Source organism: Hypomesus transpacificus, unplaced genomic scaffold (assembly GCF_021917145.1).
Source record: "Hypomesus transpacificus isolate Combined female unplaced genomic scaffold, fHypTra1 scaffold_116, whole genome shotgun sequence".
Classification (NCBI taxonomy): domain Eukaryota; kingdom Metazoa; phylum Chordata; class Actinopteri; order Osmeriformes; family Osmeridae; genus Hypomesus; species Hypomesus transpacificus.
In genome coordinates, this window is record NW_025813700.1 from 370857 (window position 1) to 384702 (window position 13846).

The 13846-nt window shown below is 45.9% G+C and overlaps 3 protein-coding genes and 1 long non-coding RNA gene across 6 annotated transcripts; 2 read left to right on the top strand and 2 right to left on the bottom strand.

The window, feature by feature from the left end:
• The first annotated feature begins 190 nt into the window (after positions 1-190).
• Positions 191-4303, top strand: LOC124487974 (SLAIN motif-containing protein-like). 3 transcript variants are annotated; one of them, XM_047050402.1, is made up of 8 exons: positions 191-316; positions 406-964; positions 1109-1248; positions 1379-1516; positions 3078-3221; positions 3309-3479; positions 3559-3711; positions 3855-4303. In XM_047050402.1, exons 2-8 carry the CDS (start codon positions 441-443, stop codon positions 4142-4144), a joined length of 1560 nt encoding a protein of 519 aa, XP_046906358.1. In that variant the 5' UTR covers positions 191-316; positions 406-440; the 3' UTR covers positions 4145-4303. The 3 variants fall into 3 exon arrangements, with proteins under 3 accessions (XP_046906358.1, XP_046906357.1, XP_046906359.1); XM_047050401.1 differs by having other exon boundaries at positions 191-964; XM_047050403.1 differs by lacking the exon at positions 1379-1516 and having other exon boundaries at positions 191-964.
• LOC124487976 lies at positions 2943-3933 on the bottom strand. Its single transcript, XR_006958575.1, has 4 exons — positions 3848-3933; positions 3585-3624; positions 3357-3497; positions 2943-3239 (listed from the first exon to the last, which is right to left on the bottom strand). It is a non-coding gene; the product is annotated as an uncharacterized LOC124487976 (long non-coding RNA).
• Positions 4304-4509: 206 nt separating the features above from the next.
• LOC124487973 (zinc finger protein 711-like) lies at positions 4510-9453 on the top strand. The gene is made up of 8 exons (XM_047050400.1): positions 4510-4667; positions 6347-6452; positions 6563-7027; positions 7148-7303; positions 7425-7562; positions 7705-7836; positions 8001-8144; positions 8266-9453. The coding sequence occupies exons 2-8, from the start codon at positions 6374-6376 to the stop codon at positions 9441-9443; spliced, it is 2292 nt and encodes a 763-aa protein (XP_046906356.1). The 5' UTR covers positions 4510-4667; positions 6347-6373; the 3' UTR covers positions 9444-9453.
• Positions 9454-10072: 619 nt separating this feature from the next.
• Positions 10073-13583, bottom strand: zgc:158432 (uncharacterized protein LOC555281 homolog). Its single transcript, XM_047050404.1, has 9 exons — positions 13246-13583; positions 13047-13149; positions 12645-12824; positions 12338-12425; positions 11763-11839; positions 11503-11574; positions 11353-11424; positions 11010-11187; positions 10073-10902 (listed from the first exon to the last, which is right to left on the bottom strand). The coding sequence occupies exons 1-9, from the start codon at positions 13493-13495 to the stop codon at positions 10798-10800; spliced, it is 1125 nt and encodes a 374-aa protein (XP_046906360.1). The 5' UTR covers positions 13496-13583; the 3' UTR covers positions 10073-10797.
• Between the last annotated feature and the right edge of the window lie 263 nt (positions 13584-13846).

A 13846-nucleotide genomic window follows, 5' to 3' on the forward strand; every position in this document is an offset into this window, starting at 1 on the left:
TTAGGAGATACACTAAAGTCACATTGACAATTCTAAACAGGTTAGTGCTATGTACAATCCTACAGTACAATAATTGGTGATACCTAGTAGCAGTAGGCTAACTACTATTTGGGCAGGCTAACAGCTAGCTACAAAAGGGCTGGCTCCTAGTGAAGTCTTGGCACCGATCCCTAGCTCTGACGCTGCCTTGACGTTGCTCTGGTTTCCTCAAGAGGCAGCGTGTCAAGACACTTAATCCACATAAAGACTGGCGTTGCTCTTTAAATCCAACCAATCTGTTGAGTGTCTTATGCAGTGCTTAACTAGTAAAATCTAGGTCAGTAGACAACAGTGGATTTTCACTGATGCTGTGAACATTACAAGAGTAACGTATGACAAGGATTTAACTTTTGATTTTATTTTAAGAGGTGTCATGGTGGTGCCCAGGTAGCTGTTCTGCCATGGAGTCAGTGAAGAAGGAGGGTCTCTGGAATCAAGCAGAGGGTTCAAGCTCAAGGTTGGAAAAAGACACAGCTGCTATGGAGCTGGAAGTGTGCAAGTTACAGGAATTAGTTCGGAAACTAGAAATTCAAAACGAAGCACTTAATGAGAGGAAAAATAACTCTTCTGACAGACAACAGTTTTTTTATGACAAAAGTCTCAACTGCTCATGCATGCTCAAAATCTGTCCCACAAGACCGGAGCAAAATCGTACTCTCAGTGTCTGGGGGGACTCTGAGCATGTACAATTGGACAGTAAGGATGACCAGTCTCCTCCTGATACTAGTTCCATGAGCAGACTGGGGAAGGAGAAAGGACTTTTTTCGCATGGTAACTCCTGCAAAGATGCATTTGAGGGGACCCTGGGACAGGAAGGCCAAGAGAAGAGCTGGGAGCCGGAGACAGAAGAAGCACAATCTGCTCTGGATCTGGTGGAAGTCCTGGATGTGGAGACATGCTCAGTGATAAAGGATGAAGAGCGCTGGTAATGTGTCATCATGACCTAACTGTTGTGATTGAAGGATTTGTCGAAACCTTCTAAGTAACTTTGTAGGCTATTCAATGCAATTGACCACAATTACAGTACGTTCGCTCCGCTAAATCCTAAAGCCAATCTATCGGTTCACAGGTTATATGAATCTCAGAAGAAACATGCATTTGTGGAAGGAAATGTGGAGTCTCCTGTGAAGTGGTGCAGAAAAGTCCTGGACAACCACAGCCCAGAAACAGAGGTGGCTTGTCGCACACTTATTAACATGTTGGACCAAAGTAAGTTCTGTATAAACACAAATATTCTAACCCTATCACATGAACAAATATTCCCAGTGAATCTTGATATAGCATGTAGTCGTTTCTTGATCCAAACAAACCCGTCATTTATTTCGTTGTTCTTTTTTAGACACAAGGCTGAGAAGGTTCTTTAACACCAGTCCCTATAGACATCCCGTAACCTTCCCTGTAACACACTGTAAGAGATCATCTTACGTTGGATGCAACAAATCAGAGGATAATATGGATCAAGCCTTTGACGGGTCAGGTACGGTGTCGCCAGGGCAACAACAATCAAAAATCTTTTTGATAGTTTTTTTTTTTAATGGAATACGCAATATTACTTTTTCCAAAATGCCTGAAACATGAATCAAATCAAATCAAATCAAATCAAATTTATTTGTATAGCCCTTTTTACACGCAAGCATGTCACAGAGGGCTTCACATGCGCCCATAGAACTGCCCCTCAACCAACCTAAACCCTCAAGGAAGACAAGGAAAAACTCCCAGAAAAACTCCCACCGGGAGAAAAAATGGAAGAAACCTTGGGAGGAGCAATTCAGAGAGGGATCCCCTCCTCCAGAGACGGTTGGTAAGAGAGAGGAGCAGAACACAAGCTAAACATAGTCATACAGTGTCAATGGGTTTTGAAACACCAAAATCCATTGTTCGGCTTTATAGACGTTGGATGGGACCGGGAAACTCGCTGTTGGCCGTCATGGAGACTGGATTCCGGGTGACGACCTGGTTCAGCGTTGGCAGACCGACGACCAAGCAGGTCCTGACAGCTCAAACCCCCCACACCACAGGGAATGTGTGGGGGGGGGACAGAGAGGAGAGCAGGGATTAGAGAATGCCAGGAGCAGCTAACAGTTACAGTCAAAATAGAATGAGATCCCCACCGGTCAAGTGTGGACTAGTGCAGCAATTTAACAGAGCAAAAAGGGTATTTGATGCAGCCCCACACACCAAAACAACGACAGCCCCCCTCAGTTGGAACATGAAATCTGTTCCAGGGGAAAGAACTCTAAAGTAGGTTATACTTATACGAATAAGGATGAAAACAGCCAGTCCCCCGTTGTCTCCAACTAGTAATAAAAACTATAACAGTAACAATATACAGCAACGGAACTATAATAATAATAATACTAACAATATACAGTAACAGGTTTACTTTATTTGTAACATCTAGCTGGGCAATGTGAACATAAGCTATAATTAAAATTTAAAAGTTACATGTGATACACACATAGGCAAGCACACATCCCAGGTTTACATAGAAAGTACACACATACTTCCCTTTAACAATCATAGAATTGACTAAACAAGAACGTTTTTAATCTAGTTTTAAATGTCGAGACAGTATCAGCTTCCTTAATTGAGATGGGTAATTTGTTCCAAAGAAGAGGTGCTCTATATGAGAACGCCCTACCTCCAGCAGTTTTTTTCTTAACTTTGGGTATTACCAGATAGCCGGCATTTTGAGATCTTAGAGACCTTGCGGGGCAATAGGGTGCAAGGAGACCGGAGAGGTACAGTGGTGCCAATCCATGCAGAGATTTGTAAGTTAGTAGTAGAACTTTGAAATCAGCTCTGGCTTGGATAGGGAGCCAGTGTAAAGAGATAAGAGTCGATGTTATATGATCAAACTTTCTAGTTTTAGTCAATAGTCTAGCAGCAGCATTTTGCACCCGCTGTAAGTTTTTTAGGTAGGTAATTGGGAGGCCAGAGAATGAATCAGTCCTATAGAAGAAAAACAACAAAAGCGCCTCAGTAAGAATAGTTACTGATCTTGATCCATTCGTGTTATCATTGCCTTTGTACTGCAGATCACAGCAAGGCCTGCCTAGCTTTGTATTCACCGCCAAGCAAAGATTCGAGTGAACTGCATTCCTCAGAGGACTCCATTACCATGGACTACAGACTGGAAGACCTCACTGATGTCCAGATCATGGCTCGAATGCAGGAGGAGAGTGAGTGTTGGAATCCTCCTGTCATAATTAGAAGCCTTCTGTAGATTTTGCACATTGTTCCAACTTTGCACATTTTGACTCGGCAAGGTTTACGTCAGGACTGCGCCTCCGTTGCTGCCCCCCCTCGATGCTCACCTGTGAGCCAGTTCACCGGGTCGACTGTGCAGATGGGTCACCGTAACAGATCTGCCACACAGCTGCCAAAGTATACCCACCAGGTGGCTCAGTCTAAGCTTCTTAAGCTTGCACAGAGCAGAGGTAAGTAGAGCATGGCCCCTGCACATGCAACAGTTAGTTTGAAGTTGAAGTTGACTGGGAAGTTTGTTATTTATATTAGCGGCTCTGAGAAACAGCATGCCAAACCTGGACTCGGCTCCTCGTACCAGCCTACGCTCACTCCAGGCTGTCCGAAAGAGTAGGTGTATGGAGGACAACAGTCAGCATCCTTCAGACCACACCACCCTGACCTACCCTGTCAGACCTCATTCAGGTGCGTTTGGATTGTTTTAGCTCATTTAAAGTGTTTTAATCACAGGTTGATACAGACCGTAATAATATATTGTTGCTGAGATAGAATGAACTTGTTTTTTTTCTGATAAATAAAATGAATGTAGAAATATGATTACTTTCTAGGTGCCATGCCTGGAAATACTGGCCGGTCTGTGTCAGACTCTTTCAACACCACGGTTTACAGTGTTCCAGTGGCTGGAGCCAGGAACTCCCTGAGAGAGTCGTTTCAGGCAGCATCCATTAGGGGGCTGCAAAGAGCCCAGTCTCTCAGCCCCTCAAACATTAGGATTCAGTGTCCTGGCAAGGAGCTCTCGGTAAAAGGGTACCTGTCAATTCATAGTCGTGTTTATGCCTCCCCTGAGAGATCCACTACCCTAGCATGGGGCAGAATTGGGCAGCCTGCCCGGAGGTGAAACATATCAACATAAACAACTAGGCACATGCTTTAAAAGTGGTGTAGTCAGAATAAACAATTAAAAATTGAGCTTAGACTTTTTGTACCCATTTTTGAATTTACAGCAATATGTTCACTTTATAATAAAAACATGTTTATAGGGAGGAATACCTGTGTATTAAGTTCTGAATGTACCGTAAATTCCGAAATAAAATCTGTTTATTCACATCGTTTTTCTTGTTGCATGCATTCGCAGTTCCATTGTTGATATTTCATATTAGGCTCCAGGAAAGACAATAAATTTGAATGCTAAACTAACGCATTATGCTTGTAACGGTTGTGCTGGACCCCCTCCCCCCTCCGTGCTAACAGTGGGCTGTGTGATTGGTTCAGGCCTCGAAAACAGCCTTCAGGATCTACAATGGCGACCAGGCCTTGAATACGCACCATGACAAATATAACCTAATTCCGTATGTTCGGCGAAGAAAGACAACGTTTACTAGAAAATTGAACTAAACGAACAAATATTACGTCTCGGTCTGGTAAGAGCATTATGCACTCATCGCAATATAACGGCGGGTCGTTTAGTTACGGCCTAGTGAGGGCCTTCTAAACCCCCTGAAATAATACAATGGCCGACACTGCAGTTATAGCTAGGAAGCTAAATAGAAAAATGGCTGTCGAGGGTCAATAGCACTTACGCCATTTCAAACCATCGACATTTGCTTGCCTAAAAATCTCATTAATAGCTACTAGCAAAATGTATTTATTTCGGTATACTGTAGCCTGAGTGTTGCTGATCGCTGCCTTCTTTGCTAATTTGCTAGATAGCTAGAATATATTGTGCTAACTAAATGCTACCCGATTTAGCTCACGCTACTCGCTAGACCCAAATGACTGTCAATGTAGCTAGCAAACGTTAGCCATTTGGCCAGTAGATGCATACCTAGCTAGCTAGCCAGCTAGTCATTTTTCTAGCTACTAGCTAGCCAGGTAGCAATTGAAAGTGGTAGTAGCTAGCTCTAGCTAAATAACGTTAGCTAGTAACTAGCGTAGGCTTCCTGCTTCAAATCGAATTTCATGCTAGGTTTTGCTTACCAGCTGAATACATACATTTGTCAAGCTTAGACCTAGCTAGGTTGCTAGCTAGATACAATTTGAAATTAAACATGGGTGGCATTTATTATGGTCTGAAAAAGTGTCTGGCTTCTGTTCTAATAATAATAGTTCACAATGAATTCTATATTAACTGGCAGCAAGCCACCTCCACAGTCCCGATAAAGTTAATGTTATTATGATAGGCTGCAGCCATGTCGGTTCTGGAGGTAGTGCCATCCATCCAGCTACAGCAAGAGTACTCTTCACCCATTGAACCCACAGTGTACACTGTTTGCATATTACGTGACCTACTAGCTGCCTTCTAGTGGAATATCTGTGAAATTACAAATTGATGCGTTCATTTTTCTTATCCGGTTGATAAGCCAGCCACATTCATCCCCACACAGATCCGAAGAGAGCAGATTATGCTGATTGAACACTCAGGTTACTAATGAGTAAATTTGCTCTCCAGTCAGAATGGAATAATTATATTTAAACTACAGAGGGTACAATTTGTGAGTGCTTGCACCAGCCCGCAGCTGGGGCAGTTGTAACTATATCACCTCCAAACCTATTGTTTCCATTAATATCAAATGTCCGTAATGTTCAAATATTTTGAGAAAAAAAAGTTTTTCTATTTTAACTACGAAAGGACAAACACAACAGACATGACTATCTTTAAAACAACTGCAAGCAAGGTCCTCCTCTATCTTCCTTTTTGTCATGCTGTCAAATAAAACTTCAAAATGCTGGAAATGCATCTTTAAAGTAAAGTGGGCTTTTTTTGCCCTGATTTCTTCTGGTTTTCTGACACCTCAAGTCTGCAGGTTGTTACAACTACATAGTTCAATGTCAAATGTAATTGTTCAGTGGAGTGGAACTTGTTATGACCCCTGATAGTTCAGTGGTTAAGGATGTGGGCTACTGTGTGAGGGGTCTTGTGTTCAAATCTGGTTGAAGGATGAAATTAATGCTTGTTCAATGACTGAATTCATTGAAATCAAAATATTTTTTTCAGAATTTCTTTGAATTGAATATTCTTTTGGTAATGCGTTGTGTAGGTCGTAAATTTCAATCTGTATGGTCTTAAAATGTCTTAAATTTGACTTACTGAAACCTGCAGGAACCCTGACTTAAAGCAGTTAATAGAATGGACCAGTGTGGAGATGTGCTGAACTTTCAAATGCAAGACTCAAAGCTTTCCCACACAGTCATTATGCAGGACTTTGGTAAGTTATGTCCCCATTGTGTGAGACCGATTTTATTGAATAGAATATGTGTAAAATTCAACAGTATTCATACTGAGATATCCCTTAATCAAACCATGACTTCCACACAGTGGCAGGGATGGGCGGCATGGCCCACATCGACGGAGACCACATCATCGTGTCCGTCCCCGAGGCCGTGCTGGTGTCGGACGTGGAGACGGACGAGGGCTTCGCCTTCGAGCATGAGCTGGTGTCCGAGGTGGTGGAGGGGCCGGACATTTGCTGCGGCGACGGGTCCGTGGAGGCGGACGGCATCTCTCTCGGCGAGTCCGTCCTGGGGGCCGACGTGGCCATCGAGGAGGTCTTGGACTCCAACCACCACGTGCTGACAACGGGCCTCATGGAGGAATCGGCCGGCGTTCCCCACCAGGTCTTCGAGATGGTCTCGGAGGAGGTCCTGGTCTCCAACTGCGACTCGGAGACGTTTGCCCACGAGGAGCAGGAGGACATGGCAGACTCTGTCGTCACCGGCCACTCTGAGGAACAGGACGACGAGGACGAGAGGAGCGCCTCGGAAGACTACCTCATGATCTCTCGTAATTCAAATGTTTCATCGTCCTTCTTTTGCCTTTCGCAATCTTTTGTCAGGAATCGTCCGACTTGAGAAGTTTGGGTCAGACGGTAAGATACAAGTCGTATACTTTTCTACTTCCCAGTGGATGATGTTGGGGAGAAGCTGCACATGGAGGGTTCCCCTCTCAAGCTGAGCACTGGGGTGTTGCAGGAGGAGGACAGCTCTAAAGAGGGAGACGACTCCGAGGTCATCAAAGTGTACATCTTCAAAGCCGAGACTGATGATGACGTGGACATCGGTGAGGGCCCCAGTTATCACACTTGTCAGTTAAGCTGTGGAAGTAGTGGGCCCAAAAAAAGACACCCATCCATTTATTTGTCTCTCTCTCTAACCTCTGCCCCGTTCTTCATTGCGTGAAGGTGGAACGGAGATCGTGGCGGAGAGCGATTTCCAGAACGGCCATGCTGTGCTGGAACAAGGAAGTATGGGAAAGATGTCGAGGGAGAAGATGGTGTACATGGCTGTGAAGGACCCATCTCAGGAGGAGGCGGACATGAGTAAATCCCTTTACCCCCTCTCTCTCTGTCTCTCTCTGTCTCTCTATGTCTCTCTCTCTGTCTCTACAATCCATCCAACAGAACAAATAATCATTTGTGTTGCAATTGCACTTGCCTGACTGATGTCCTTGTGTGTGAGCAGACTGCAGCGAGATGGCTGACGAGGTGTACATGGAGGTGATCGTTGGAGAAGAGGAGGCCCCTGCCATCCAGGAAGTGCTGGACGACTCCAGCCATAAGAGCTTTGCCCCTGTAGCCTGGGCTGCAGCCTATGGTAAAACCGTGTTTTATCGCCACAACAAACTTTTATGGTGCTATGTATACAACAAACAAGAAGGATTGTCTGAACTCGTATAGCATCTATAGTTTGAAGCTTAGCAAACAAATTAAAGTCAATTATAAAAAAAACTTTTACCCCTTCTCTTTCTCTCTTCTCAGGTAACGGTCTGGAATCCAGACTGGAGAACAAAACCAGTGGCGGGGGACACTACCTGAAGATCAGCGATAGTCTTAGCACCAGCCGAGCCCTCAAACAGAAGATCAAGAAGAAGAGGAAGGGAGAAGCCCGGCAGTGTCAGACAGGTACGAAGGCGGGCGTCTCCAAAGTCCTCTACATTGTTCTGACAGTTTTTGATTGGGGGGGAGGAGGAGGAGGGGGGGGGTGAATCTGCTAACTCATGTTGCCGTCTCTTGGTGTCCTCAGCTGTGATCATCGGCCCGGACGGCCAGCCCCTGACCGTATACCCCTGCCACATCTGTGGCAAAAAGTTCCGATCGCGGGGCTTCCTGAAGTGCCACATGAAAAACCACCCGGACCACATGCTCAAGAAGAAGTACCAGTGCACCGACTGCGACTTCACCACCAACAAGAAGATCAACTTCCACAACCACCTGGAGAGCCACAAGCTCACCGTCAAGAACGACCGCGTGCCCGAGTTCACCGAGTTCACCCGGCGCTACTGCGTGGCCAGCCCCCTCAGCCCCAACAAACTCATCCTGCGCGACAAGGAGCCCAAGATGCACCGCTGCAAGTACTGCGACTACGAGACGGCCGAGCCGGGCCTGCTCAACCGCCACATGCTGGCCGTGCACAGCAAGAACTTCCCGCACGTGTGCGTGGAGTGCGCCAAGGGCTTCCGCCACCCGTCCGAGCTCAAGAAGCACATGAGGACGCACACGGGCGAGAAGCCCTTCCACTGCCGCCACTGCGACTTCCGCTGCGCCGACCAGTCCAACCTGAAGACGCACGTCAAGAGCAAGCACGGCGCCGAGTTGCCGTTCAAGTGCGGCCACTGCCCGCAGGCCTTCCCGGACGAGGAGGAGCTCCAGGGCCACATGGACGTGCTGCAGGGCCACAAGACGCACCAGTGCCCCAACTGCGAGCACAAGAGCACCAACTCGAGCGACCTGAAGCGCCACGTCATCTCGGTGCACACCAAGGACTTCCCTCACAAGTGCGACATGTGCGAGAAGGGCTTCCATCGGCCGTCGGAGCTCAAGAAGCACGCCGAGACTCACAAGGTGGGCCGGCTGCACCAGTGCCGCCACTGCCAGTTTAAAACCCCCGACCCCTTCACCCTCAGCCGGCACATACTGTCCGTCCACACCAAAGACTTGCCCTTCAAGTGCAAGCGTTGCCGCCGAGGCTTCAGGCACCAGCTGGAGCTCAAGAAGCACATGAAAACGCACAGCGGACGCAAGGTCTACCAGTGCCAGTATTGCGAGTACAGCTCGTCGGACGCGTCGGGTTTCAAGCGGCACGTCATCTCCATCCACACCAAGGACTACCCTCACCGCTGCGACTACTGCACCAAGGGTTTCCGCAGGCCGTCAGAAAAGAGCCAGCACATCGTGAGACATCACAAGGACATTTTAATGTAGAGCTTTAACACACACACACACAAACACACAACCCCTCTCTTCCCCATCCAGAACATTCTCCGTCTGACTAGAGTAGGGAAATGATTTGTAAAATGGTAAAAGAAATATCATTTGCTCACCGTTTTCGATATTTATTAACGTTGTAGCCCCCAAATTCTCATCAAGTACTCACTCATGGGGTCGTTTCCACCAGGCAGAAACCAGGCCCACTCTGAACTGACTAACATTGCAGCAAACACGTTTTCTTATAGTTGTCTGAATTGAAAATGTATTGGATTCTGGGTTTAAGTGTCACGTACTAGAATATATGTTCTCTATGAATGCCATGAATGTTGGTTGTAACCCTCACTTTAACCTCTGAAAGTGACTCAGAGTTTGTATGATTTTAGCAAAGCTAGCAATAAGTAATGAAAATTGATCATGATTAATGCTATGAGAGAGAAAAAAAACCTGCAATTTCTTGTCTATTCTGTTGTCCAAGATGGATGTGAGTAACCAGCTTTTCACTTGGGTTTCTGCTCATACAAACGCTTTGGAAGAAAACATTTGTCAGACAATATCTTTCCCCTTCCACGTAGCAAACGCCCCGAGCCAACGTCATCTTCATCGTATCAGGTATGAATCATGTATAAGTCGATCAGTGTTCCTTTAATCTTTACAATATCAGGTTTTTAAAAATCTTCACATAATGATTGCATTCACGTTGAAGACACTGTATGCCATATACATTTCCCAGCTACCCTGGTTTTTAGAACTGAACCACAGGGTGCAAACCAAAACAGTAGCTCTGCTTGTAACAGAAGCCAAACATGTTGTGCATCCTTGACTCTCACCTGCGTCACACCATGTTGACTCATTTCAGGCCATATGCATTCAGCCCTTTTAATTAAAAAGGGTCAAATTATTGTTTATTAATTTAAGAGTTTTTAACACCTTATGATTAAAGAATAACTATTTGAAAGAACACGTCTATCATGCCCCCCTTTATTTTTACTGCAGTGATCGAGTAAAGATTCAATATCACAAAGGATATTTTAAATGTTATATCAAGGTCCAACAATTGTTACTAAACAAACACCAGAACTCTAATTGTACTATGTCCCCACAATATTCTTAAATATACAGAAACATTATTTAAATAGAATAAACCCATATAAATAAAGGATTATGAAAACCGGATTTCTGATAAGATGGCAAAAGCACTGCCTTACTGCTAGTAAAATGATTTTGAGTTCATAAGAACACATTGACTGACTGAATATATGGTTTCAATGGTACACATCTGTGAAAACAATTGTTGCGTATTTGCTCAATAGTTCATTGGTGTGGCGGAGGTCCCCCAGTGTGGGCCTGCCTACATGGGCCTTCCCATCTGGGCCCGGGGGAACTGGGTCCTGGAGTTGTAGTCTGGAGCGGTGTAGGCAGGTGCAGGGGGGGTCGGACCAGGGTAACCTCCTCCCTAAGAAACCAACACGTCAGTCAACGTGACCTCTACGATGCAAACCCTGCTTGGGTTAGGTCTCACACGATCTTACGACTGTGACGCGCGTCCACGCGCCCACTCACCATCATGCTGCTCTGTCTGGAAACGGGTTGGGAGGGTCTGTAGTCGTCATAGCGATCTACGGGTTGGGAGGGTCTGTAGTCGTCATAACGATCCACGGGTGGCGCTCTGTCCTCGTAGGGGTTTCTAACTGAGGGGGAGCGTCCGTTCCCGATAGGCTGGGTCAGGCCGGTGGCAATGCTGCAACCGCAAAACGCAACGTTATGGAGCAGCCAGGCAACATGGAACAAGCAGATGTTTATCATGCGATGTTTTTCAGGAGGACACACGACTGAATTGTTGTACTAAAGTAAAATCACATGTACAATATTTTAGCGCCCCAAAAAATTCATAAAAACTTCTCACTTGTATGGCTGATTTCCTGGATTGATCGTGGGCTTCCTATCAAAAGAAGGCTGTATAACATTTGGCTGAGGGCTGAAAGAGATCAAATAAAAATCAAGAGCATATCGGGAACATGGACTGAGTAGAAAAATGAAAACAGAGGATACATACTTGTAGGGCTGATATCCTGAAGTGGGTCGAGTTGGCTGGTCCAAGGAAGGGCGCAATACATTCGGCTGAGGGCTGAAGAGAATTGAGGAAAAATCAGGGTAGTGTCGTCATTTCAAACAGCGTCCATGCCGATCATGTTTTTTCAAGAGCACGTTATAGAAGCAGTTTGAGCTCAATATTTAGGCCCTTCCCATTGATGAGACACAATCAAGTCCCTCAAATGATTCTGTCAACCAGTACGCCTGCTGGGAGGAGGTTACCTGTAAGGCCCGCTTGGGCGGTTGGTCATAGGGAGCCTCTCTTGCGTGGGCTGCACATACGGACCTTTGGGACGACTCTAAAAGCAGGCAGATAACCAGCCAGTGAGTTATTGAGGAGGAACATTCAAGACACAAAACGGGGGAAGAGATGTCGACCTAGCGTAACAGATCATTTCTGGATGTGGGCATTTTCGTGCTGTTATTTACAAAAATGAGACGGAAATGCTTTGGTATTTAGGCTCAGTATGTTTGGTTTCTTATCGTCTTTTTCAATGGCTTGTGACTTCTCACTGAGGTTCGAGTTTCAGCCCCCGCCCTTTTATGGCGATGTGAGTCAAGATGATACATGGGTTTAACTGCCCATGACGGAAAAACACCTCACATCTGGTGAATGTTTGACTGCCAGGATCAGATACAACTCATTATTACTAAGTGTACAAGACAGGGCATTAACCTTAAGATATGGCCCATGACATTCTGTAACTACAAAAACACAGTCAAGTCAATATTCCTCCTGTCTGTGAATCAATTTACAGCATGTGGTTGTTTGTGGTGTTTATGGTGGTGCTACTTACTGGCATGTCTCCAGCAAACACCAAGTTAGAATACGCGCCATCTTGACTGTTCGGATCTACGTAATGGTTCCCTTGTGGCCGTTTGGCGCTGAAAAGAGGAACAATACGAAATTACATTTACATTTAGTCATTTAAGGCAAGTAGGGTGACGTGCCTTGCCCAAGGACACAATGTCATTTTGCACGGCCAGGAATAGAACCGGCAACCTTCTGATTACGAGTCCGATTCCCTAACCGCTCAACCGCCTGACTCCCAGACCTCATTTAGGTCTCATCCCGTCTGAATCACTTGACTTCCATCCTCTCACCCCTTTGTATCCTTCGGCGCTTTGGCAGGTTTATTGAAATAATGGACCAACTGGACTGTGACGCCGACGATGACGGCGAGAGCCAATCCCGGTAGAGACGCCACCAGGGCGAAAGTCACAACGGTCCACTTCTGCTCACAGTTGTCACCCATGAACCAATGGTCTTTATCGCTGTTGCACCTGCCAAGAAATGACCACACCTGACATGGGTTTTCCCTCAAACGGGAAACATCCCTGAATGTACGTGAATGTCGTCTCTCACGAGGTAACCCTAATGGACAGTGCAGATGTGAGGACATGGTCAAAGCTGTGCCACATGATTGGAAGTAGCTCTTGTTCATACAACACATCAGAGAAAAACGAATCGAGCTGAGAGACGGCGCACAAAGCGTCATAACGTACCTACAAAACGGCTTGCCACCCTTACAAGAACACAGGCTGTTTTTTCCGCATCCGGCCAAGGCTTCATTGCACGTAGCAAAGTCCCCGACGCCCCTACAATAGACTTAAGAAAATGACAACCCCATGAGACGGGCCGCCTTCGCTCAGGACGTCGCAGTACGGTGCAAGAGAACACCAAACAAGACTGTCCACTACTCACGATCTGCTGTCGTGGGAACTTGAGAAGTTGTAGTAGCTGGACCAGTTGTAGTGGCTGGACCTGGAGCAGTTGTAGTAGCTGGAGCTGGAGCAATTGTAGTGGATGGACCTGGAGCAGTTGTAGTGGATGGACCTGGAGCAGTTGTAGTAGCTGGAGCAATTGTAGTAGTTGGACCAGGCGGAGTAGTACCTTGTCCGATAACAGAAACGGGGACCAGAAGAATTAAACTTAAAAAGATGAGCAGCTTCATGTTGCCCTGGCTCGCTCCTTCAATGCACCAGCAGCATTTGGTGTAAATAGAGAGCTAAGGTGGTGATCAAGGGTTACGTTTTTTTTTTACGGAGGGGGGGGGGGGGGGGGGGGGGGGCGGATGTGCAACGCAATCTTACCCAATCGTGTAGTTTGTACTTGACATACACACTCGTTTGCAATTCTGATTAAGAGTTTTTCTGAATTGAGTTCTGACAATTTGAGTTTCTGCTTAACCATGCAGGGGCAAAACCTTGAATCCATGTCATTTCACCCAACCCTTTATAAAATCTAAAGAATTTTGGTAAAATAAACAACTAATCCAAAACTTTATCATTAGATTGCTCTCGCT